We start from the raw sequence: 25480 nt of genomic DNA on the forward strand, positions 1-25480 counted from the left end.
TTGCTTATCAGAGAGGCTTTCCCTGACAACCATAACTGAAAGAGCATCCCCCATTGCTCTTTAATTCTTTCATCCTGTTTTACTTTTTCTTTATAGCGGTTATAACTTGACAGCATATATTTGTTTACTACTTTTTTTTAAAATTTTTATTTTATTTTTTTAAAGATTTATTTATTTATTCATTCAGAGAGGACGAGAGAGAGGCAGAGACACAGGCAGAGGGAGAAGCAGGCTCCGTGCAGGAAGCCCGATGTGGGACTCGATCCTGGGTCTCCAGGATCACACCCCGGGCTGCAGGTGGCGCTAAACCGCTGCGCCACCGGGGCTGCCCTATTTGTTTACTTCTATATCTTTTCCTTTTCTAGACCCCAAGCTTCATGAGGTCAGGGATTTTGTCTTTTTTATTCATTGTTAAATCCTTAGTGTTGGTGCATAATGGGTGCTCTGTAAATATTTGTTGAATACATGAGTAAATAATTATATTTGTGTGCTCTGGGTGGTAATTGACGGGAATTGTTTATTACATGTGTGGCATTGGTAAAGGTGAGGATAAGTATTGAATTCAAGAGATAGGAAGAAAAGAAATCAGCATTCTTTAGCTCTGGTATGCTTTCTATAAAGCTGATGGAAGTGGTTGCTTTATAAAATTAGAATCGATATTTTATAATATTTGGTTATATTCCATTTAAGATGAAGAAGATGACTTTATGTGTAAGAAGGCAGCTTCTAAATCAAAAGAGAATGGAGGATCTACACATAGTTATCTTGGGACATCAAACATGAAAAAGAATGAAGAAAACACTAAGACCAAGAATAAACCTTTATCACCAATAAAACTTACCCCCACGTCAGTGCTTGATTATTTTGGAACTGGGAGTGTCCAAAGATCAGATAAGAAGATGGTAGCAAGCAAAAGAAAAGAGGTGAGTGTTCTACATGCAAGCAAGAATATTCAGGGTTTGTACCCATTCACTGTTTTTAATAAGAGAAATTTGGATGTTATAAATAGGTCTGTGTTTTTATTAATGATAATTGTTTTTCTGTGATAATGGATAAACCATATTGCCATCATTTTAGAGGGTGAGGAAATTAAAATATTGCACATTTAATTTTTTTATATTTGAAATTGGGAAAAGATAATTTAAATCATAAGAATAAATTGTAACTCTTACAATTTAAATACTCAGAATGCAAATTCATGGTATCATTGACCTCAGCCAGACAGAATTGGACAGTAAGCTTATTCCCAAATGAGGTCATAAATATATAACTTATAAATAGGACTCACCTGTTATATTTTTGACCTTTCTACTTTGGCTGCTGTTGGATTTATTTTTTTCTGGACATTTAAGAAACAAATACGGATAAATAAAAGTGAAAGTAATCTTCTGAATTCAGCCCTGCCAAATGGTGTGTGTATATTGATTTCATTAGTGCCTCTATCGGACAAATGTAACCATTTACACACACACATTGGTTTCCCAATGCTCTGGATTATTCTGAAGACTATATGTTTATAGGTTTTTTGCAGGGTACTTCTTTTGAACACTTCAATAGAATTAACTGAAAACCATCTGTTTATAGGATATTTGCTCATTAGGAAATTGGATATGGTTAGGGAGTAGCTGTGAACATAATCTTCTGGCTGGTGTGCAGTGAAACTATTTTATAACATAAACTTATCTCTCACTGGTGTATTTAATTAGCTACAGTAAAAAAAAAAAAACAAAAAAAACCCACCTTATTTTTACTTAAGGTTTATGCTGATCTTGCTTGATTTTCTTTGAAATAGCCTTCACAAAATGCAGATGATTCCAGATTAAATGATGAAGCCATTGCCAAGCAATTGCAACTTGATGAGGATGCAGAGGTATTGGCATTTCATTTACGTATCATTAACAACTTGATGTTGTATCTTGCTATTTAGTCTACTTAGGCAAACAGTTTGGGACTGTCCTAGTTTAATTTTGGATTGACTCTCATTGTAAGAATTATGTGTAAAATGAGTTAAAATATAATTTATAAAAATTTAATTTTATGTAAAAGATAAATAAGAGCAAGGGATGTTTATTTAAAGATTTATTATTAGATTTCTTTGAATAGAAGCTGTATTTAGTATAGTTAAAATAATTTAATTTGGTCATATCCTTTTTCTTTTCACTATGGGTAATTTCATCCACTCCTGTGGCTCTAAATACTATATATATGCTGATGATCCCTAAATCTGTTCTAGTTCAGAGTGCTCTCTTGGGCAGTACACCTGTTACATTCATTCAACAAATATTTATGAGCCCTTACTGAGTATATGGCACAGTTCTAGCTTAGGTGTTAAGGATACTACAGTAAAAACAAAAAGAAAAAGAAAAAAAAGAAAAAAAAGAAAAAAAAGTCAGGTCATTATAACTACTGTGAAGAAAAGTGAAGGTATAGATAGTTTTAGGGATGATTAGTGGGGTTATGAGTGTTCCATTTTAAATAGAGGGGTTGGAAAGGCCCCTCTGAGGAAGTGACATTGGGGAACAAAATGAAATGACAGTCTGACTGCCTGGAGGAAGATTTCCTCTAAACAGAACTGCAAGTGCTTTTCTTAAGGTAGAAACATTTGATTTGATGAATTTGGAAATCTTGTAAGTCATGACAAGTCTCTGTAACCTACCAAAAGGACTTGGAATGGTAAGGGTTTTGGATTCTAGTTTTTGTGAGATGAGAAGCCATTGGAATGGTTGAACACAGAAGTGGACACAATTTGATGGATCTTAAAATTATTCTGGCTACTGGGAGGCTAATAAACCATGGTCTGGCAAGATCAAAAGCAGATTAGTTTGGAGACTACTATGGTTGGATAAGTGAGAGAAGATGTTGCCTTGTACCTGGGTGATAATGGAAGGGGTAATGAGGAGTGGTCATAATCTGTATGTGCTTTGAAGGTGCAACCTTCCAGTTGTTGACAGATTGGGTGTGAGGTATAAGGGAAAGAGAAGATGAAAAGAGGACTCCGTGTTTTTTGGCTTGAGCAACTGGATCAATGATGATACCATTTATTAAGAGGAACACTGGTACAAAGAAGAGAATTCTGTTTTGGACATGTTAAGTTTGAGATGTCTAATAGATTTCCAGGGGAGATGTGGAGTAGGTGTTTCTATAGAGGAATCTGGAGCTGGGGAGCGGGGAGATCTAAACCAAAGATGTATGTTTGGGGATCATTAGCATTTGAATGGTATTTGAAACCTGTGTAACTGGATGAGAGTATATAAACAGAAAAGAAATCTCAGGATTGAACTCTAGGGTACTATTAATATGTAGAGGTCAGGAAGAGGAAGATGATCCAACGACGGAGATTTAAGAAAATGGCTAGTGAAGTAGGAGTTTGAGGAAAGCTTGGTATTTTCTGGAAGCCAAAAGAAGAAAGGATTTCTAAGAGCAGTGTTTGTCTCCGTCAGAGGCTCCAGACCTTGATACCTAATGCTTGAACCCCCTTGCTATTAGCTTAAGTGTCACTTTCTCATACTTCCTAAACTATATCAGAAACCCCTCTTATATACTGTGTTGTACCCCATTGTAGCTACTTTTAAACACTTCTTATAATTAGTATTTATGTGTCTTCCTATATGTAGGTTCTAAGCTCCACCCACCAGGGCTGTTTATGTTTTGCTTAACTTTTGTGACATCAGTGCTTATTTTAGTGCTTGGTGTAGAAAAGGCTCTTATTAAATACTGTGAGAGAACAGTATTCCAGTTTTATGAAATACTTTGGCAGTTTGGAGTTTGTGTTTTCAAAATCTTTTCCATCTTATTTGATTACACTGAGTTACATAAACCATAAACAGGTATCCATATGACTGAAGGTAGCACAAATGGTTTAGGTAAAACTGTGATTTTAAGGATATGACTTCTTATCTGTCCCGTATACTGGAAGTCTGTCCCACCCTTTCCTAACTTGCTGTGGTACTTCGTATCATAAAACCATATTTTCCCATTTCTGTCACATTCTTTTAGAATCTTGTTTGAGTAATTTATTACTCTGATGATGGACTTTGAGGGTCTTTAATAACTGTGATGTCTTTTTAAAAAAAAAAAAAAAACCAGTGATGTCTTTTCTAATTACCTTTCCAAGACTTTTTTTCTCTCACTTTTACCTCTTTGTTTATACATTTAATAAATTGTGTGTCTAATATCTAACAAGTTAATATGTTAAATACTACCTGTGCTAAACATTGTATTTAAAATCAGGACTTTTGATCAAAGGATGCCATAATTACCAATAATGAATTTCTAGTGGGAGTATTTACATTTCTTCTGTTCTGGCTTCTCAAATTCTCTTTACTAACGTATACTACATAGTGTGAAATTTTGGGAAAATGATACGAGTTTCAACCAGAAATCCTTGCAGGGCACTTGGAGGTTTAGAGTTTGAAGGACCTTTCAATGATGAAGATTTTTCATATATATTTTTTTTAGTACTTAGATGTGTAGTTCAGATATGGTAAGTAAATATTAGGCAACAGAGAATGTATTGATGTGCATCTGTCTGGCTTGCTTATGGTTCTGTGTAGCTCAAGATTATTTTATTAAAAAACAAGAAGAGGCTTGGTTACTGTGTTCTCATCAGGTATATGCCAATTTCCAAACCTTTTCTTTTCGATTGGGTGATTTGAACATTCTTTCCTTTGTTTGAATAATATAAGTAGGCTTTTATTTGATGTTACATTAAGCTGTTTTATCAGGGGGCATAATACCAGTGAGTTTGTAATGAGAAGTATATTCTGCTATACCTTCTTTTCTGGAAAACCTCCATTTTGCTGCAAATGAAAATACTAGAAATAATAACAAAGTAATTAGAATATCTGTGTGTTATATTAGCATGTTAGGAAAACTGTGATATGGTGGCTTAAATTCTCAAGTCAGAACAGATATATTTGAATTAGTGACTGAAAATGGAAATTTGATGATTATATTGTGTGCAAGGAAATTACATAATTTTCTTTATTTCTTAGATTTACTTTTTTTTGTGCCCTTCAGACTATTGTTTTTCTATTAGGATGAGATTCTTTTCAGAGTTCTTTGTAGAGTTCAAAATAAATAGAAATAAGAGAACTATAAGTGTTGTATTGGGACTCTTAAAAACTATAGACTTTGAACATTATAAGTGAGAAATGTGATTTAAAAATATGCACAATTTGTTTCACCTGTAAAACTAAAAATAAGTGTTCTGAAATCTAATTTGACTTAATGAAGCAATCTGTGATACTGAACTATTAAGTGGAAGAATGTCATACTTTGTGGAAAATGTTTTTTCCAGTTTCTTCTAAGTATCATGACTCAAACATTTAAAAACTTTTATTTATAAAAAGAAAAAAGCTTACTCTCTTGATACCTTTTACAGTTGGAGAGACAACTGCATGAAGATGAAGAGTTTGCCAGAACATTAGCTATGTTGGATGAAGAGCCCAAGACCAAAAAGGTGGCGTATCACCAAATTGTTTGTACTCTGAATATATATTGCAGATCAGTGTTCCCTTTCAAACCTGTGTATTCTAGGCTCTGGAGATAACAACCATGAATAACTCTTCTAGAAAGAAGCTAAATTATTGTAATTTTTAACGATGTTTTTGGGGAAGCTCATTGAGAAACTTATTCTTGCTCTAAAAGGAAGATTGATTGATCCAAAGCCAACCAGAATCTTTCTTAACAGTACAATGAATTTTAGCTTGTACTTACTCTCTGTCACAAATGAGCTCTTATGTACTTGTTTAAAGAATAACACAAAAGTTCTTAAGGAAATTTAAAGTTTAATAACTTTATTTATTATTTTTTAAAGATTTTATTTATTTATTCATGAGTCACAGAGAGAGAGAGAGAGGCAGAGACTCAGGCAGAGGGAGAAGCAGGCTCCACACAGGGAGCCTGACATGGGACTCGATCCCGGGTCTCCAGGATCACGCCCTGGGCTGAAGGTGGCGCTCAACCGCTGAGTCACCCAGGCTGCCCAAAGTTTAATAACTTTAATGCTAATTACTGGTTTCTTCTTTTTGGAACACATTTTTGCTAATTCTAATTAGCAATTTTAATATCTGTGTTAGGACAGCCTCCAATAATAATGAGTTTATTTTTGGGAGTCTTTAAAAGAATCTGTTTTTTTAAAGCACCTGATCTCCAAAAAATTAGTCTTGTTTCCATGGAACCGCATTCTGTTAATATTGTGAATATTAATACCTATTTTAAAAGATTTATAGTAGGTGGATATAAGACAATAAGGAATGGAGGGACTTTGTCGTTTGAAAACCCTTACTCCCCCTAAATGCATTCAAGTTATAATTATTTTTTTATTTTTATTTTCTTAAAATTATAATTATTAAAAAAAATACTGTGTTATGCATCCCAGTTTGTAACCTCTTTGTAAAATGGAGTTTTGAGGGAGCACTGGAGAAATTTTTTTTTTCCCTCTCTTGAGAAAGTGTCTGTCGTCTTTTGAGCTTTAGATTGTTTTTTAAATTTAGTCTTTTGGGTTTGGATTTTAGTTTTTAACTGCATAATACTAACAATTTAAGAATTGAGATGAAAGAAACAGAAGCAAGTCTTCCATTCTCACAAGTTGGGAACAACTGTGATAATTTTTATAGATGTATTTTTTATACCTTTCATCAGTTTCCTTATCTATAAAGTTAAAAGTAAGAAAAAAATGCTTCATTTTTCCCAGAAACTTTATGGATGAATGAATGAGAATTTATTATATTGTCTTCCTGCTTTGGAATGTGGCCCTTAGAATTAAAACTTAATTAAATTAAAACTTTGGTCAATCTTAACAACATACTTTGTGATAGTAGTTTTCCCATTATTTGTCACATTTGACACTTTAAATTTTCTTAGGCTTGGAAGGACCCAGAGGAGCGAGAAACGTTTTCATCTGTCCAAGCCAATTTAAGTAAAGCAGGAAAACATAAATCTCCTCATAAAGGTAATACTAACAGAGAAAAGTAAGCTAGAACATTTATTTACCTTTACAGAAGAAAATTCATGATGACCCGTTTAAACATTCTATTCAGTAATTGCCTTGTATTGTTAGGTAGACATTATTTCATAGGAATATTGAAACATGTTCTTAGATACTTTGAAAGCTATATTTGGATATTAGCTGTTGTTGAATGCCGGTCTATAATTGTTGTAAAAAATGTGTTTCATTTCTTGGTTTCATGTTAATGTTAATTTCCAAGTGCATTGCAACATGTGGGCTTCAGTATAGATGGCAAAGATGTTTCAAGCTCATAGAGTTGACTTGTAGTTGTCCATGTCATCAGAATCTTTCCTGCTGATTGTAGGTTTTATTTTTTACTGGTCCTGATAATCTAAGCATCTGCTAGTATAGATGGTCTTACTCCTATAAGTAAATTCATTTATATAGCCTTGAAATTACAGAATTTTGGGCTTTCAGATTATATTACAAACACAGACATTTTAAAGAAATATTTATTTATTGGGACGCCTGGGTGGCTCAGTGATGAAGCATTTGTCTTTGGCTCAGGGTGTGATCCTGGAGTCCTGGGATCAAGTCCCACATTGGCCTCCCTGCATGGAGCCTGCTTCTCTCTCTGCTATGTCTCTGCTCTCTCTCTCTCTGTGTGTGTCTCATGAATAAATAAATAAAATCTTCAAAAACTTATTTGAGAGAGAGAGAGAGTGTGTGTGTGTGTGTGTGTGTGTGTGTGTGTGTTTGTAGGTGGTGAGCAGGGGAAGGGAAGGGGGGTGGAGGGGTGAGGGAGAAAGTCTCAGGCTGACTCTGTGCTGAGCAGAGAGTCTGACACAAGGCTTAATTTCATGGCCCTGAGATCATGACCTGAACTAAAACCGAGAGCTGGATGCTTAACTACTGAGCCACACAGGTGCCCCTACAAACACAGAATTTTTATGTGACATTCTACTCAGTAAGTTTTCTCTGTGTAAGTTTCAGGTCATTGAAGTTTATCTGTGGAATAAAGGCCATGGCCTTAGATGTTTATGATATCATTTGAAGTAATGAGTCATTCATTCATTTATTTTATTTTGAGGAGGGAGGGGCAGAGGGAGGGATAGAATCTTAAGCAGACTCCACATCCAGTGTAGAGCCCAACACAGGGCTGGATCTTACAACCCTGAGATCCTGACCTGAGCAGAAACCAAGAGTCCAGTGCTTAACTGACTGAGCCACCCAGGTGCCCCATGAGTCCTTTATATTTAAAAAGACAGATCCTTTAATTTGAACTGGTTATACAAAAATGTACAAATGTTTAAGTTTTAAAAATAAATGTTCTGTATAAAGAACTAAAATCTTTAAGATTTTCTTTTTAAAAAATATTTTATTTATTTATTCATGAGAGATAAAGAGAAAGAGAGAGAAAGGCAGAGACACAGGCAGAGGGAGAAGCAGGCTCCGTGCAGGGAGCCCAACGCGGGACTTGATCCCGGGTCTCCAGTATCACGCCCTGGGCCGAAGGCGGCGCTAAACCGCTGAGCCACCCGGGCTGCCCAAGAACTAAAATCTTTTTTTTTTTTTTTTTTTTTTTTTTAAGAGAAGCTGAGCTGTTTAATCACCTCCTTGGCCAGACTCAAGAACTAAAATCTTAATATGAATATTAAGAGATCACCATATTGTGTGCTACTATTGAAAAAAAGGTCTTGATTTGGAGTATCATTTTTTTCCAAAACAACAGTCATATTCTTTTCTTTCTTTCTAGTAAAAACAGAACAATTTTCAGATGGCAGGAAGAACTGTAGTCCTAAGAAGCAAGCTAAATGTGAAAGTTTGATAGGATCTCAGCAACATTTGAAGTCATCACCTCACAAAATAGAAACTTCTCCAAAAGCCAGTTCCAAGTTGGCCCTTTTGAAAAAAAAAGGAGAGAGTTCTTATAAAGAAACAGAGCCTATGACTTCAAAAAGAAAAAATGCTGTTGAATTAAAAGGACAGACAAAGACTCCTAAGAAACCCAAAAGTTCTCCAGCTAAAAAAGAGGTAGAAATTTTCTAGAAGTTTATCATTTGGGGGCTATGTGTTGGCTTGGGTTTGACTGTTTTCAAGTTTACTTTTAGCTTTATAAGTCATGGTAGTACTTTTAAGCTATCTGACTTAGATGCTTTTGCAGAATATAGCTTATTAATGTAGCTAAATTAGCCAATATTTATTGAGTGTTAAACTGTATTAGATATTGCAGTAACACATACGATATCTCATTTAATCTTAACAACAACCCTGTAACGTGATAGTTTTTAATGATGAGGAAACAGGCTGATGAAAGAGTTAAGGAACTTTTCCAAGATCATCCAGCTAGTAAGTAGCAGAGCCAACTTTTAATTCAGTTCCTCTGAGGTAAAAACAAAACAAAACAGCAATATAATAACATGGTGGCTTTTGAGTATGGACTCTGGAGCCATTTTCAGATCATATAGCCCTGCCATTGAGCAGATGTATTACTTCTCTCTGCTTTGGTTTCCTCATTTGTAAAATAGGGGTAATAATAGTACCTGAGTTAGTATTGGAATTTTGGAACAGTGCCTGGTACATAATAAGTGCTATGTTTTTGTTATTATTAAAATCATTTGAATTTGTCCTGAATGTACCCCATTTTGCTCTTGTATAACAGCATTGAGATAATGAAATCATTTGGAAAGGCAAAAAACAATGAAATAATGCAGTATAGTTTTCAAAATTTTTGTTTTTATATATATTTGAGAATTGGATGATTTCTTAAGATCTCTATTTGGACCCATGTTAGATTCATAATGAGAAACCACTGTTCCTTCAAGCCTCTTAATGCACTTTGAGTTAAAAGTAGAATATTGTCCATTTTAACTGCTTATCACTTTTTTTTTTTTTTTTGTGCAGAATAGTGAAATGGTGATTTCTAGATGCTTTTATTTGTGGCCATTGCTCATAAATATGCTTGAGGGAACAATTAACATTTGGTTTCAGATTGTTTTTCACTAAATGCTTATCTGGTAGATGAATGTTTTTCTTCAGGCATACTAAACATGTTCATTTTATAGAGGCTAGTCTATTTTTATTAAAGGAGAAGAAACCTTTAAATGTTGCTTTATTCTTCACCTTATTTTTCAAAGTTAGAATAGAAATGACTTAGAACTTTTATTTTAGCATTTGGGAATATCAAAGCATTTAATAAATTCAGTCTACCCGGGTTAAATAATTTTGAATTCATAAATGGATGTGCTTCAAAGTTACTTTATAAGTGGTTTATAAATCATAATTATGTTTTTTATAGAATCAATGCTATAAATGAATAATTTTCCCATTTTGGTATGCTTTGGATTCTCCTTTGAAGCTTATTAAATATATGACTTGGTAGTCTGAATAAGTGTATTTTAATAAGCTCAGATGGATATGAATGCCCACCAGCATTTGAGAACCACTGTTAAAACAGAGTCTAGCAGCTTCTAATGGCTTACTTAGCTTATAACCAAAGCAGCTTACTTATTTTATTGATTAAAATAATTTATTTGTATAAAAGTAATATTTTTATTCTCAAAGGGATTTGAGCTGGCTTATAAGTTGAAAGAATATGAAATGGGAAGTAGAAAAAACAAGAGACCTTTCTTGTACTGGTTCTGAAATCAGAATTATTACGGTCATTTTCCCCCAAATACACATGCCCCAGCCATATCCCATATTTCTGAATCAGATACTTGGAGTAGCTTTGCGCAGTGGCAGTATCGTAGCCAATGAGGTTTATCCGAGGTGCGATTATTGCTAACGGAACCTTGGAGTGAGTCCAGGGATATATAGTTTGAAAAGTTTCCCCACGGTTTTCTGAGATAGACCCAGAGGTCTATATGAGAGAAACAGAATAGGAGACATTAAACCTAGAAAGGAGGTGGTGGCATATAGAATGTGTCTACTTTTTGGAGTAAAGCTTGCCTGTTGTTTGAACCTGCTGTGTATAGGAAGCCCTCAATCGTCAGCCTGTAGTACTCCTATACTCAGAGGTATAGGGCCATTTATGTTGCTTTAGGGGTGTGCAAGGGTATAGGATAACATGAGATATCTTCTTGTGTGATCAAGTATACCTGGGGGGGAAATTAATTTTTTTCATTAAAATACACATGGTTATATTATGGAAAAGAACTTGAAATTCACATGAATTTTTGAAATGTACTTTTTTTGTTTCTTCTCTTGGTGCTAGCAGCTTGGTTTATGTACCTAATCTGCCCTTGCATATGTGCCTTTAGAGAGTCAAAAGGCTTGAGAAGAGCTGATACAAGGATGTTTATAAGCCAGGCTTATCTATACTGGGGAGTACTGTATAGCTTAGCTAAAAATGTTAATTTCAGGACCAAACACAGAAGTGACTTAATGTGTATTTATTGATACGTATTTTGAATTTTACATGAATTTGCATGACTTTATTCAATTTCCCCCCCTCTCCCCAAAGTCTATAAGTCCTGAAGATTCTGAGAAGAGACGCACAAATTATCAAGCGTATCGAAGCTACTTAAATCGAGAAGGCCCCAAAGCCCTGGGCTCCAAAGAAATACCAAAGGTATGAGTGCTAAGAGGGCATGCTGTTTTGTTAGGGCCTCTGGTCCCTGGGTCCGTGCATGTATTCACTATGTTCATAGCAGTAGAGAATTTATAATTAAAAATGGAGGGGATCCCTGGGTGGCGCAGCGGTTTAGCACCTGCCTTTGGCCCAGGGTGCGATCCTGGAGACCCGAGATCGAATCCCACGTCAGGCTCCCGGTGCATAGAGCCTGCTTCTCTCTCTGCCTATGTCTCTGCCTCTCTCTCTCTCTCTGTGTGACTATCATAAATAAATAAAAATTTAAAAAAAAAAATGGAGAGGGGTCCCTGGTTGGCTCAGTCAGTGGACTGTGACTCTTGGTCTCAGCGTTGTGAGGTCAACCCCCACATTGAGTGTAGAGATTACTTAAAAAAATAAAATCTTAAAAAAAAAAAAAATTAACAGAAAAGCCTTAGTCACCATCTTTGTGATTAGGGATTTTTATTTATAGTATGAATTACTGCTTGATACTATTAGAAAAAATTTCCCTTAAGTAACCAATAACCCTGGAGGGGCTCAGTTTTGAGGAATATGGTAGTCATAAAACCAGAGCTTTTTGCTGATAGGTGTGGATCCACCAGAAAGGGAGATAGAAGGTATACCAGAAAGAGAAGGATAATCAAATGTAATAGAAGATTTCTGAGAAGGTAGAGAGGAGGGGATTCAGATTACAAATGGAGATTAGTAGTTCCCCTAATAAAGAAGGGATGAGGATGAACCTTATAGGGCTGCGGGGTTGTGTAGGAGGCTAGAGGAGGATGTCAGCCCTGCCTCTTGCATGTGGTATAAGAAAGACTGTAAGACTCAGCAAGCTCCCGAGAGGACTTTTTTTTTTTTTTTAAAGATTTTATTTATTTGAGAGAGAGAACATGCACAACTGGGGGAGGAGGTGAAGGAGAGGGAGAAGCAGACTCCTTGCTGAGCAGGGAGCTCAATGTGGGGCTCAATCCCAGGACCCTGAGATCATTACCTGAGCCAAAAGGCAGATGCTGAACCGACTGAGCCACCCAAGTGCTGCTGCTTGAGAGGACTTTAGGCAAAGTGAAGTTCTTAGGGGACTCAATGAAGGCAAGATGGTGGAGGAAATACTGAGTAGAGGTTGAGGATATTAGGTAGGTTGCTGGTCCCACATGTTCTAGAGTAGAAGAGTTTGGTCGAGAGGCTAATAATGCTGAGATTGGTTGTAAAATAGGTATTCAGAGCCACAATGGTTGATAGTTCAGGATAGGTGATTAGGGTGTGGGATAGAGGCTTGCATTTGGACTTTCCCAGGGTCATTTTGAATTTGTTGAGAAGAATTTAAATACCTTAGTGTTCACAAGATTATTTCAATCCTAGAATCATAGGGCTTGAAGGGACCTTGAGTCGTTAATCAAACTTTTTCTCTCCAAGCAGATTCATAGCTTTTTTCCCCCCACTAAGAAAGATTCTTTAGCAGGATGGTGAAAGATTGAACTTGTATTGGGGTAGTCTTTGATATTTGCTTAGCTTCTTCATTTCAGGCCTGTTTTAAATCTATATTGATCCCAATTCTCTGTTCAAAGGGTAATAAGTAACTTGGAATGGTTTTTACATAATTTTCATTTTCCTTGGTTATTTTATTGAACCATTGCAAAAATTTGAAAAAATCTATAACTATACATAGTTCCAATTAAGATTAAGTGTCTCCTTCATCCAGTTCTCTTTGGCTAGTATCTTTTGTATATTAAGTTATCTTTCTAATCAAGAGATAATATGATTTTGCCTTTAAGTTACTTACAGTTTGTTCGATTTACTATCACACAGAGAGAAGGGCAAGAGCTCAAACTTGCTTAGCCTTTTTAGAATCAAATCTTTCTTTTTTAACAACAAGAAATTCTATAGGTGGATTTTATCTAGTTTATTTAAAGTTTTGCAAATTAACTAGTGGTTTAAATATTAAAAAGACATGAGAGTAGTATGAATAGATTCATAAGCTTTAGTGAAGTGTAGTGGATAGATATTTTTCATTGCTGGTTTTTTAAGTTTTTTAAATGCAACCTACATGAGAATTTCTCAGGATTTAATTTCAGGTTCTACTTACTTGCTGTGAATTTCCTGCAAATTTTTCATGCTGAGATTATTTATGATGTCAAATGAGAAAAATCAACTTCCTGCAGTATTGATGCGAAATATTTCTTTGGAAGGTTACCATGTAATTTCCTCTCTGCTTGAACATTTTGGTTTTTAGGGAGCTGAAAATTGCTTGGAAGGCCTTACATTTGTAATCACAGGAGTGCTGGAGTCCATCGAACGAGATGAGGCCAAGTCTCTAATTGAGCGTTATGGGGGAAAAGTAACAGGAAATGTCAGCAAGAAAACAAACTACCTTGTCATGGGTCGTGATAGTGGACAGTCCAAGAGTGATAAGGTGGGTCCTGCTATCTTTTTGACACAGTGAGATAGTCTGCTTACCTTGGCAGGCTCTTACTGGGACTATTTGTAGTAATGCCCTCTACACAGAATTAAATGAAGAGAAAAATTAGAAAAGTAATTTCATCCCTATATTATTTCTTCTGCAGAAGTACTCTGGCTTCAACTTCAGGATTTTGGCTTTCCAGTTGAAGGCATAGTTCCTGTTCAGTTGAATTTCTCAGTGTAGTATTCTAGTTTAGATCATTTTTCAAAGATAGAAGCAAATGCAGTTTTCTTTTTCTTCTAGGCCTAAATACTTCTATATATGCTACTGTGAGACTCCATCTTAAGTTTTGTTTATTGAAAGCTCTTTTTGTGTTGGGGAAAATTATGTTTAGCCAAGTAACAGAGTATCTGATAACTGTGGTTTGGCAAATAGCTGCTTATTTTCTTACCTGACAAGAATCCCAGAGATAGGCAGTTGCAGCGGATGGCCCAGCAGCTCTGTGATGTAGCTAGGCTACTTCCATTCCCCATCTGTGACATCTTGATTGTGTTAGCTTTGGTCTCTGTGCACCTTGGTTTGTGTTACAAGGTAACTATAGCTGTAGGCATTCAGGTCCCCATTTAAGGCAGGAAAAAGGAAGCATGGCATGATGTCACACTTGTGATTGGCTTTATAAGAGTTTTCCTGGAAATACCTCTTGTAGAATTCCCCTTAAGTCTCATTGGCCAGAGCTGTCATATGGCTGCTATTCATAGCTTATAAGGGAGTTTGGGGAGGATGAGGACTTTTCTGATTTTCAATCGTAATTCTTCACTCGGAGGTGGACACATTGGAGTTATTTTAACAGAGAAGATGGTGGGGGAAGACAAAATCTTCCAGATGAGTCCATCCTGGAAGGCCTGGAGTGGCTTTGTGCCTCCTAGGGTAGAAGAAAAGATAAAGCAACCCACAGAAGTGGTAATGTGATGCCTCCATTGCCAGCTCATAACTCTTAGGGGATAGATCTCTTATTTTCTCTTTTTAATGGTACTTTTTCATGAATATGGTTTTTAAAACTTATATTCCAGTTTTTCTAATTTACAGATGTGGTGTTCACCTATGAACAGACCCTTATCATTCTTTTTTTTTTGACAAAAGGTAATGGTTAGGGTATGGTTTTAATGATTTGTATTTTTAATCAATAGGCAGCAGCCTTGGGGACAAATATTATTGATGAAGATGGCCTATTAAATCTGATTCGAACCATGCCAGGCAAGAAGTCTAAGTACGAAATAGCAGTTGAAGCTGAGGTTTGTATAAAATGAACTTGATTTATTTCAGTTGGTATATATAACAACTTTCTTATTTCATAGAGATGTTTCGTGAGTGGCTACAGGCCTGTTACCTAAAAGATTAACTTCCCTTTCCACCACAGATGAACCTACCTTATTTCCTTCTGAGCGGGTGGATTTTGATTTAGACTGTCTTCTTTGGTGTATTTTCTTACCTTTCTTAAAGGAGTATGAAGAGAGCGAGAGCACAATATAGTGCACCTACCATATCTACTTATTAAACTTTCCACATCTTGCAGTGATTTATACAAAGGTTATTGCTTTTAAGAGTTCTTTGAAGGATATGTCATAGATACCAGCATGTTATGTCCTTTTCATTTAGAATTTATTAACTTATTAGGGCTTTCTCAGGATAGAGGCCCGTATTAGTTTTAGCAAAAAGGAAAAAAAATTGTCTCATATACTCAATTGTGGGCTGGCCGCGTCTGATGTCAGAACTACTGGGTCTGGAGACCACAGACTCAGGACTCTTTCAGTTTCTGTTGCTGTTTTCTGTTTTGTCGTCCTCATTCATTTCCACTCTATTCAGGACTTTTTCCACATACAGGACACAAGGGTGCCAGTGGTCCAGCTTTAATGTCCCCAAGCTCTGTCACCCAGGTAGTGAGGTGGTCTTCCTACTTATTGCAGTTAAACAGTCTTGGGGAATTATTGGGATTGGCCCTTCACCCAGTGTCCCCTAATGTGAGCTACTTACATAACCAACCAGAAGTTATCAAAGCTGGGAAATTAACATTGATACCATACTATTAATTAAAAGTACCGGTGTTATTCAAACTTCACATTTTTCCCCAATTGTCCTTTTTCTTTTCTAGGATCCCAAACTGCGTTTAGTTGTGGTCTGTTCTTCATCTCCTTCAATCTATGACAGTTCCTCAGCCTTTCCTTGTCTTTTTATGGCCTTCAAGAGATAATTATTTTAGAGAGGGAGTGAGCATGTGCACATGAACAGGGAGAGGAGCAGAGGGAGAGGGAGAGAAGAAGACTCCCCACCGAGCACAGGACCTGTCATGGGCTCAGTCTCATGACCCTGAGATTATGAACTGAGCTTAGAAGCTTAGCTGACTAAGCCAGCCAGGCACCCTGGCCTGAGACTTTTCTTTTTTTTTTAAGATTTTATTTATTTTAGAGCTAGCGTAGGTGGGCGAAGGAACAAAGGAAGAGGGACAGGAGACTCCATGCTGAGGGCAGAGCCCAGTGTAGGGTCCTGATCCCAGGACACTGAGATCATGACCTGAGCAGAAATCAAGAGTCCAGTGCCTAACCAACTAAGCCACCCAGGCACCCTCCAGACTTGAGACTTTTGATGAGTACTAGTTAGTTCTTTTGTAGAATGTCTCATAGTTTGTGTTTTTTGATGTCTTATGATTAGATTTGAAGTTACACATTTTTGGCAGGAATTCCACAGAAGTGGTATTTTGTCCTCAATGCATTATATTATGTATGTTAATATGCCTTTTAATTTTTTTTTTTTTTTTTTTTTAGAGAGGTGGGGGCAGGCAGAGGGAGAGGAAGAGAGAATCTTAAGCAGGCTCCATGCCCAGTGCAGAGCCTGACTTGGGGCTTGATCTCATGACCCTGGGTCAGTATGTCTTCCTGTTAGTGAGGTTAACCTTGATTAAACTGGTTTCTGACTGGTTTCTCCACTAGTAAAGTGACTATTTTCCCGTTTGTAACTGATAAATATCTTGGAGACCATGTTAGTACTATGCTAATAACCTATTTCTCCTCAAACTTTCATCCACTAATTTTCAGCATCCACTCACTGGCAAAGAGGCATATTTTTTTTTTTTCTTTTTTGAGACTTTCACCCATAAAATCCAGCCTTTTAAAATGTATGTCAGAGATTTTTAGTATATTCACACAATTGTACAGCCATCACCAGTGTCTAATTTTAGAACATTTTCATCATTCCCCATACCCAGTTAGCCCTCATTCCTCATCCCCAGCCCCTGGCAACCACTGTTGTATTTTTTGTTTCTATGGATTTGCCTGTCCTGGACATTTTAAAGGGAAACATGCAATTTGTGACCTTTGTATCTGGCTTCTTTGACTTAGTATGTTTTCAAGGTTCAACTGCACTGAAATACATGTGTCAGGACTTTGCTCCCTTTCTTTTGGTGATTAAAATTCCATTGTGTATGCATACCACATTTTGTTTATTCATTCATCAGTTGGTGGCCATTTTGGGTTGTTTCTATATTTTGGTTGTAATAATAATGTAGTTTTGTAATTAATTTATAATCATAATTAAATATAATGCTGCTGTGAATACTTGGGTACAAGTTTTTGTGGAGGTGTTAACTTTTAATAAATCAGAAAGCTAGAAAAAAATTTACCTTGGATTTCAGGCTGATTATGGAATACTTATCATTTGTAAACTGATGTGTTCTCACCTAAAAAATTGCATTTGGGTGCTTTTTGGTGTGTTTATTGATAATTTTTATAAAGTTGGGAAAGTGGTGATTCCACAGCAGCAGGGTTCATTGTAAAAGTGAGACCCACGTTGGGTGGCTCATTTGGATATCCTGAGTTGCCCTAGAGAGTACAGTTAGCAGGATAGACATTTTGTGTATCTTATCAGCTTTTTATTTTCCTCACTTTTCCAATTTTAAAGATGAAGAAAGAAAAGTCCAAATTGGAAAGAACACCTCAAAAAAAAGACCAAGGAAAAAGAAAAATTAGCCCAACTAAGAAGGAATCAGAATCTAAAAGAAGTAGACTTACTCCCAAGAAGGACAGCTCTATAAAGTCCGTAAAAAAGGAAACAAGTGTGCTTTGGAGATGCCTGAACTTTGAGGAGCAGGTGGCTGAGGAGACAAATGACGACAGCCGGGCTAGGAATTTGGCCGGTGACAGCAGTGAAAACAAAGTGGAAAATTTGCTCTGGGTGGATAAATATAAGCCAACTTCTCTCAAGACCATAATTGGACAGCAAGGTGACCAGAGCTGTGCCAACAAGCTCCTACGCTGGCTCCAAAATTGGCACAGGGGTCCCTCTGAAGACAAGAAACGCGGTGATTTTACAGCTTCGTTCATTTTGTGTGTGTCTGTCACTGTGTAATTGCTCAGTTCCACATACGTAAGAAAGTAAAATAGTTGTCTCGTTCATCTCTCAGCAAACACTTGTTGAAAACCTGCTCTGAGTCCAAGTGCTGTACTAGGCCTCAGAGGTGCTGTTGTGAACAAAACCGTCTCCCTCAAGGAGCTCAGTTAGCCACAGACATAGATGAACCAGCAATTAAGATATGTTGTGCCAAGTACTGGTATAGGGGTCAGCGTAAGGTGCTAAGGGCGTGGAGTGTGTGGAGGAAGGGAGAGCTAAGCAAAGAGTTGGAAACTAAGTTTCCTAGGGGTTAGCTAGGTGAAGGGAGGGAGGAGCATTGTGTGGGAGAGAATACAGGTACCAAGGTTCGAAGATGTGTGAGTGAGCCACTGAGAGTGCCAAGGAGACTTGGGGGCTGGCAGAGTGTGCAAATTAAAAGCCAAAGCATGCTTACAGAGTAGGCTGCCTAAAAATCCTGGCAGTGTTTGCTTTTAGCAGGTCTGAGCTCTGGTTTCTGTGCTTCTTTACCGTGTATTTGTCGTGCAAAATGAACAGTACAAATCTGTATTTAATGTCCAGGGTATTATTGAAACTGAGGTTTCAGTTTCTGTGAGGTTTCATCTGTGATGTTAATAGTGTTTTCTTGAGCTTCACCAGCAGCCTTAGAGGATATTGTGTGAGAAATAAGGCAAAATTTAGTGAGCATCACATTGAATTCCTGTGGTGATGACTGGGTTGTCCATGTCCAGCTGGTCACTAGACATTGGCCAATGTTGTCATCGTGTATGTATTGAGCACCCCTGATGTGTCAGACACGCATGGGATAAGGGGAGAAGAATGCTCTAGAGTTGGGCTCTACAGGATAGTTGCAGACACACCATCTTCAATTCATTGTTTTTGTGATCATGTAGCTGATGATGCTTGCTGACATTTATTGAGGCATCTGGCTCTGCGATCAGAATGTTTATCTTTACAATATCTCTGCCAGGCACATTGCCATCGTTACCCTCATTTTACAAAGGAGGAAATAGGCCCAGGAGGTTAAATCACTTCTCCCAGTTGGTGAGCGGTGGAATTAGGATAGCTGGAGTTAGGATTGGAGCCCAGATACTCTGCTTCCTGACCTGTGCTTTTATAGAATAGGAAACTCATAAAATTATGGTTTTAAATTAGAATTTCAGAGTTAGTTGTAGTGTGTTATTATGGGTATAAGTGAGGTGGGCAGTAGAATTTCACTAAATGATCTGGAAACTCGTTTATGGTTTGTAGAAAATATTCTACAAATTTAGAAATAAACTGGAGGACTGTGCTTGATTTTCAGTGTATGCACAGTGATTCCTGCTATTCCTGCATTTCTCTTAGATAACGTAGGCTAACACTCTGGAACTTCTTTTTTCTTAGCAGCAAAGTTTGGTAAGTTTGCTGGCAAAGATGATGGCTCTAGTTTTAAAGCAGCGCTGCTCTCAGGCCCTCCAGGTGTTGGCAAGACCACCACAGCTTCTTTGGTTTGTCAGGTGAGTGTTCTGTTATAGTGCAGTTGGAAAGCTAACCCAGGAATGGGCATGTGTAGGAGATAGACACGTGTGTGTTAGTAGGTCTGTGGTATATGTATTTTAACCTTCTGTGTAGTATACTTTCTAAAGTCAAACTGTTAGAATTTACTTTGGTTATGGGGATATTTGTCATTTTCATCCTTTTTTAATATTGATAATTAAAATAATAGGTCATATTTATGTATGTGTCAGGCAATGTGCTAATAAGCCCTTGGCTGCATTATCTTTTAGGTAATATAAATGTGTCTTTATAGACTCTTATGGATATAAATATCTTATATATTCTTGTAAAAATCCTTTGTACTGAATATACGTATTCTTACCATCCTCATGTGACAAATGAAATGGGCTTAACAGAGGAAGCTGGTGGCAGAGTATGAACTCGGGTAGTCTGAGCCTGCCTTTGCTCTGGTCTCTACGGCTTCCTTATTGAGACAGAGAGAGGAGGAGTCCTTAGAGCAAACCAGAGTTCATGTATCAGAATGTGAAATAATAAAGTGGTATCAGAATGGTAAAATGAGGGATTTTTAAGCTTGTTTTAAATTTATTACTGGATTTCCCAACCCTTGTCTTATAAGCTGGTGGTTTTGTTTTGTCCCTGTTTTATATTTTGAGCATAAATGTTTAGCTGGTATAACGGCTATATATTTTCTATTCTATTATAAATATTAAAAAAAACAAAAAAAATTTTTTTTCCTGGTCTCTACAAATTGTGAACATGACTCTTTTCTCCCTTTATTATTATCATTATTTTGGAGGGGAATTGCTTTAAGGCATTTTATAATGCTTATGATCAATTTAATCAAATTTGGGAAATGAGCCAGAATAACTTGATTTTTCATAGCTTGGTAAGAAGATTGTGTATTGGGATGGTTTGATAATGAATGATTTATCTTTATCTTGAAGAGTCAAGAATTATTTTTGGTATCTTATAATTAATTCTATATCTGATATTAAAATCTTGGGATGGGTGTATTTAATTCTTTATAGGACTTTAAGAAGCAAACTTATTAGTAAAACCGCTTCTAGAGGAGTGATTTATCAGCTATGGTTTTAAGACCGAACTTATGTTTGTGTATGTGTGATATATATGTATATATTTTAAAAATCTCTTTATATTATGAAGCATATTATCATATCATCTTTGTCTTTTTTATGCCCTCTTTCTTCATTAATTGCCTTGTTTTTTGGGAGAGTTAATTTGCATTGTGATAGTAATGGTTTCCAATATTTTGTTTAGGAATTGGGATATAGCTACGTGGAACTGAATGCGAGTGATACTCGGAGTAAGAATAGTTTGAAGGAGGTTGTTGCTGAATCACTGAATAATACCAGCATCACAGGCTTTTATTCAAGTATGTGGGTATTTGAACTGTTTTTCTTTGTTTTTCAAGTTCACTTCAACATTTAGAAACCAGAATTGAACATTACTATGTGCCAAGCACCCTGCTAAATCCTGGGGCTAATGATGGAACTCTTACAGGACAATAGTCCTCCCACCTTTTTTTCAGGTCTTAGAGGTTTCTGAGAATGTGTTAAAGTACATATATGGATATGTTTATGCATTTTTGCACATTATTTTAGAGGATTCATAGTGAATTCAGGGTGATGAGTGAGGTAATAAAGGCCTGTAGATGAAGTGATTCAATTTGAAGCACTAGGGAAAGCCAGGATAATGGGTGACATTTGTTTGACAGATCTTGAAGGATGGAAGAGGATCATTTGTGGTAAAAGAGTTCATATAGGCAAAGATAGTAGCAGAGGAGAAGAAACTATGAAGGTGCTATGTTTCTGGCTATAGCTGGTGGTCTAGTATGGCCAGAGTTGATTGGAAAAATAAGATGCTCAAACTACAGACTCACTAGTGCAGGTTTAGAACCTAAAGTCGTTATTGCATGATCACCTGAATTCTTGGTATTTTCAGTGGTGTAGCAAATCATTATTAAAAGGATTTGCTCAGGAAACGTCACTCTGGTTGGTGGGAGTGTTAATTGATACTACTCTGGAGAGTAGTCTGGCCGTATTTCTCAAAAGTGACATTATACATACCCTTTAGCCCAGAAATTCTAGCCTTGGAATTTAGCAATTGATATACTTCTATATATCCAAAATTATATATATAAGGATATTCACGTAGTATGATTTATAATAGCAGATGATTGGAAGCATCTTCGTATTTTAATAGATAATGGTTAATTATGATACATGTGTAAAATGGGATATTGTTAAACAGCCTTAAAAAATGAGGTGTTCTCATTTACAGATAAGGAACAAATCACCAAAATATATTGAATGATAAAACCAAGATGTGTATTTTTACACACATATGTTTTTAATATGTATAGGGATACCTGAGAGGGCAAAGGTGGGAGGGAGAATTTATTTTCATCTGCATATGCTTGTACCTTTTGCATTTTGTACTATGGACCTATGTATTGTCAGTTTAAAATGTTTATGTGTTTTTTTAATAAAGCAGCAGTATTTGAGCAATTGCTCTTTTTTGTTGCATCCCATAGCTTCTCAACATGGGTCAGATGGAGCAGCCCATTCAGTAGGCTCAAAACATGCTCTTATCATGGATGAAGTAGATGGCATGGCAGGCAATGAGGACAGGGGAGGAATTCAGGTAAGGAAAGCACTGTAGTTTTGCAGTTTTACTGTTGATTTTTTAGTTGTAGGTTTTTTTTTTTTAATATTTAAAGAACTAATTATACTGTGATATTTACAACAATTAAAGCATTTTGCTGAAATTTTCAAAACCTAAAATACTGTGTAGTATTATTGTTTTTTTTAATTATTTTTGTGTTGCAAATTTGCCTTTCAGGAATTAATTGGCCTGATAAAACATACAAAAATTCCCATTATTTGCATGTGCAATGATAGAAATCATCCTAAGATTCGTTCTTTGGTTCATTATTGTTTTGATCTTCGTTTTCAAAGACCTCGAGTTGAACAGATTAAGGTATGATGATTGGAATTTTTTTCTCCATCACACTATCCTTTTTACTTTTTGGTCAGTTTTTAAAAGTATCTGATAAATTTTTAAAAAATACCTGATTATGTGAATTAAAAAAATTTACGATTCCCCTTTGTTAATTTCAGGGTGCTATGATGTCTATTGCATTTAAAGAGGGTTTGAAGATCCCGCCTCCGGCTATGAATGAAATAATTTTGGGTGCCAATCAAGATATCAGACAGGTAAATGGGATAGGTATTATTAACAGTTGCTGATTCTTTTGAATTAATGCCTTCGACTTTTCAGAGTTTCACCTTGACCATGTCTTATTTATGATTTCTGTTAGGTTTTACACAATCTGAGTATGTGGTGTGCACGCAGTAAGGCACTAACCTATGACCAGGCCAAGGCTGATTCTCATAGAGCCAAAAAGGATATCAGACTGGTAAAATAAATTTCCATTTACTTTCTCAAGCTAAAGCATTTCTTGTTCTGTTCATATTAACTTAATAGAAGTAGTTATTATAGTTCCTTGATAACGCCTATTGAACCTGTGGATATTTATAATAAGAAAGACAGCTGCTATAAAAGATTTTCTAGTTCAGATTAATTTTTCTTCAAGGACTGTTTGTTAGCATATATTATGTATAAATTATGAGATATAGAAGTTTTAAATTATATTCATGCTTCAGTAGTTATAAAATGGCCTTTTCAGAGTCCCTTATGTATAGATTTCATGTTTTGAAGTTTTGGAACTTTGAGAATAATCTATTTCAAATGGCTTATCATTTAATAACCTGTCTGAAACTTGAAACTAGAGGTCTAAGAGCAGTTTTAGTTTCATAGTGAGATTTAGCACACAGTACAAAGACTTCCCTTCTTATTCTCTGCCTCCAGACTCTTGCAACCTCTTCTTCTATCAGTACCCCCACCAGAGTGATACATTTGTTATAGTTGAACCTACATCATTATCACCCAAAGTCCATAGTTTACATCAGGGTTAGTTCACTCTTGATACAGCTTCCATGGGTTTTGACAAATGTATCAAGCTTTTATCTACCACTGTATATCACACAGAATACTTTCACTGCCTCCTGTTTATCCATCACTTCTTCCAACCCCTGACAATCACTAATCTTTTTAGATTTTATTTATTTATTTTAGAGAGAGAGCATGAGCCAGGAGGGAGAAGCAGAGAGAGAGGGATAAGCAGACTTTAGGTTTAGTGTGGAGCCCGACACAGGGCTTGATCTCATGACCCTGAGGTCATGAGCTGAGCCAAAATCAACTCAGCCGCCTAACTGACTGAGCCACCCAAGGCACCCCAATCACTAATCTTTTTATTGTCTCTAGTTGCATCAGTTTTCACAATGAGTCATGTAGTTGGAATCATACAGTATATAAACTTTTTAGGTTGGCTTCTTTCTTTTTTTCTTTCTTGAGAGAGTGAGCGAGTATGACTGGGGGAGGGGCAGGGGGTTAGGAGAGAAAGTCTTAAACAGGCTCTATGATGCAGGGCTTTATCTCACGACCCTGACATCATGATCTGAACCAAAATCAAGAGTTGGATGCTTAACCAACTACCACCCAGGGGCCCCCAGATTGGCTTCTTTGAATTAGTAATACTCATTTAAGGTTTCTCCATATATTTTCTATGGCCTTATTATAGCTCATTTCTTTTCTGTGCTGTATAATATTCCAGTGTCTGGATGTACCAGTTTATTCACCTTTTGAAAGACATTTGGATTGCTTCCAAGTTTTGTCAGTTACGAATAAAGCTGCTGTAAAGATCCATGTGCAGGGTTTTTGTGTAGTATGTTTTCAGTTTATTTGGATAAATACCAAGGAGGACAATTGTGGATGGAATGGTAAGAGTATAGTTTTGTAAAAAATACTGCCAATCTGTCTTCTAAATGACTATACCATTTTGCAATCCTGCTAGCAATAAATGAGAGTTCGTATTGCTCCACATCTTTGCCAGCATTTGATGTTGTCAGTATTTTGGACATTGGCCATTCTATTAGGTGTGTCCTTCCCTTTTTTTAGGGCCCGTTTGATGTTGCCCGGAAAGTGTTTGCAGCTGGAGAGGAGACCGCTCACATGTCACTTGTGGATAAGTCAGATCTCTTTTTTCATGATTATTCAATAGCACCCCTCTTCGTCCAGGAGAACTACTTACATGTGAAACCTGTAGCTGCAGGGTGAGTGTTCAGAGTTAGTGAGGGATAGAATTCATACCCTCCTGGCACAGCGAAGGCCATATACCTGGGAAAGAGGGGTATGAGATACGGACAGTGGTGTAATCCAGACTGGTTTATTTATGCAGGGGCGACATGAAAAAGCACTTGATGCTTTTAAGCAGAGCAGCAGATAGCATATGTGATGGTGACCTAGTGGACCGTCAGATCCGGAGTAAGCAAAACTGGAGTCTTCTGCCTACACAGGTAAGCACAGGGCTCTCCTTAAAATGCAGACTCTGCTTTAGTTAAAGAGAACAAAATAGCTTTTTAGTTCGTAGAGTTATTTGAAATACCAGATAAACATATGGCTCTTAGGGCAAAAATAAAGTCTTGTTCTAAATTAAATCACTCTGTGGTCACAATTGTGATTTCTTAATAAAAATTTTTTAAAAAGCCTTATTTTTCAGGGTTTCAAAATGTTTTATGTA

The 25480-nt window shown here is 36.5% G+C and overlaps 2 protein-coding genes and 1 pseudogene across 18 annotated transcripts in view; 2 read left to right on the forward strand and 1 right to left on the reverse strand.

The window, feature by feature from the left end:
- WDR19 (WD repeat domain 19) overlaps positions 1-25480 on the reverse strand; it is a 175577-nt gene that overhangs the window by 50499 nt on the left and 99598 nt on the right. For 6 of the 16 annotated variants that reach the window (XR_013368959.1, XR_013368955.1, XR_013368950.1 and 3 more), the window contains one exon: positions 18104-25288. The exons of 6 other annotated variants lie outside the window; for them this stretch is intronic. The gene's annotated coding sequence lies outside the window, so the exon portion shown is untranslated. Of the gene's footprint in view, positions 1-11331; positions 14846-18103; positions 25292-25480 lie in introns of those variants that run through there. 4 more of the 16 variants (XR_013368954.1, XM_077879303.1, XR_013368964.1 and 1 more) reach the window with 2 other exon arrangements.
- The window catches only part of RFC1 (replication factor C subunit 1), an 81314-nt gene that overhangs the window by 39321 nt on the left and 16513 nt on the right, over positions 1-25480 (forward strand). Inside the window, exons 5-21 of one of the 2 annotated variants that reach the window (XM_077879411.1) lie at positions 691-923; positions 1793-1870; positions 5384-5461; positions 6868-6955; positions 8709-8986; positions 11418-11525; positions 13756-13935; positions 15111-15215; positions 17875-18274; positions 19705-19817; positions 21097-21211; positions 22373-22482; positions 22681-22818; positions 22959-23054; positions 23159-23257; positions 24859-25013; positions 25139-25256. In XM_077879411.1, coding sequence (XP_077735537.1) covers positions 691-923; positions 1793-1870; positions 5384-5461; positions 6868-6955; positions 8709-8986; positions 11418-11525; positions 13756-13935; positions 15111-15215; positions 17875-18274; positions 19705-19817; positions 21097-21211; positions 22373-22482; positions 22681-22818; positions 22959-23054; positions 23159-23257; positions 24859-25013; positions 25139-25256 — 2492 coding nt within the window. The remainder of the gene's footprint in view (positions 1-690; positions 924-1792; positions 1871-5383; positions 5462-6867; positions 6956-8708; positions 8987-11417; positions 11526-13755; positions 13936-15110; positions 15216-17874; positions 18275-19704; positions 19818-21096; positions 21212-22372; positions 22483-22680; positions 22819-22958; positions 23055-23158; positions 23258-24858; positions 25014-25138; positions 25257-25480) is intronic. The other variant, XM_077879421.1, reaches the window with a different exon arrangement.
- On the forward strand, positions 10679-10744 carry LOC144304169 (U4 spliceosomal RNA; annotated as a pseudogene).

Source organism: Canis aureus, chromosome 2, assembly GCF_053574225.1.
Source record: "Canis aureus isolate CA01 chromosome 2, VMU_Caureus_v.1.0, whole genome shotgun sequence".
Lineage (NCBI taxonomy): Eukaryota > Metazoa > Chordata > Mammalia > Carnivora > Canidae > Canis > Canis aureus.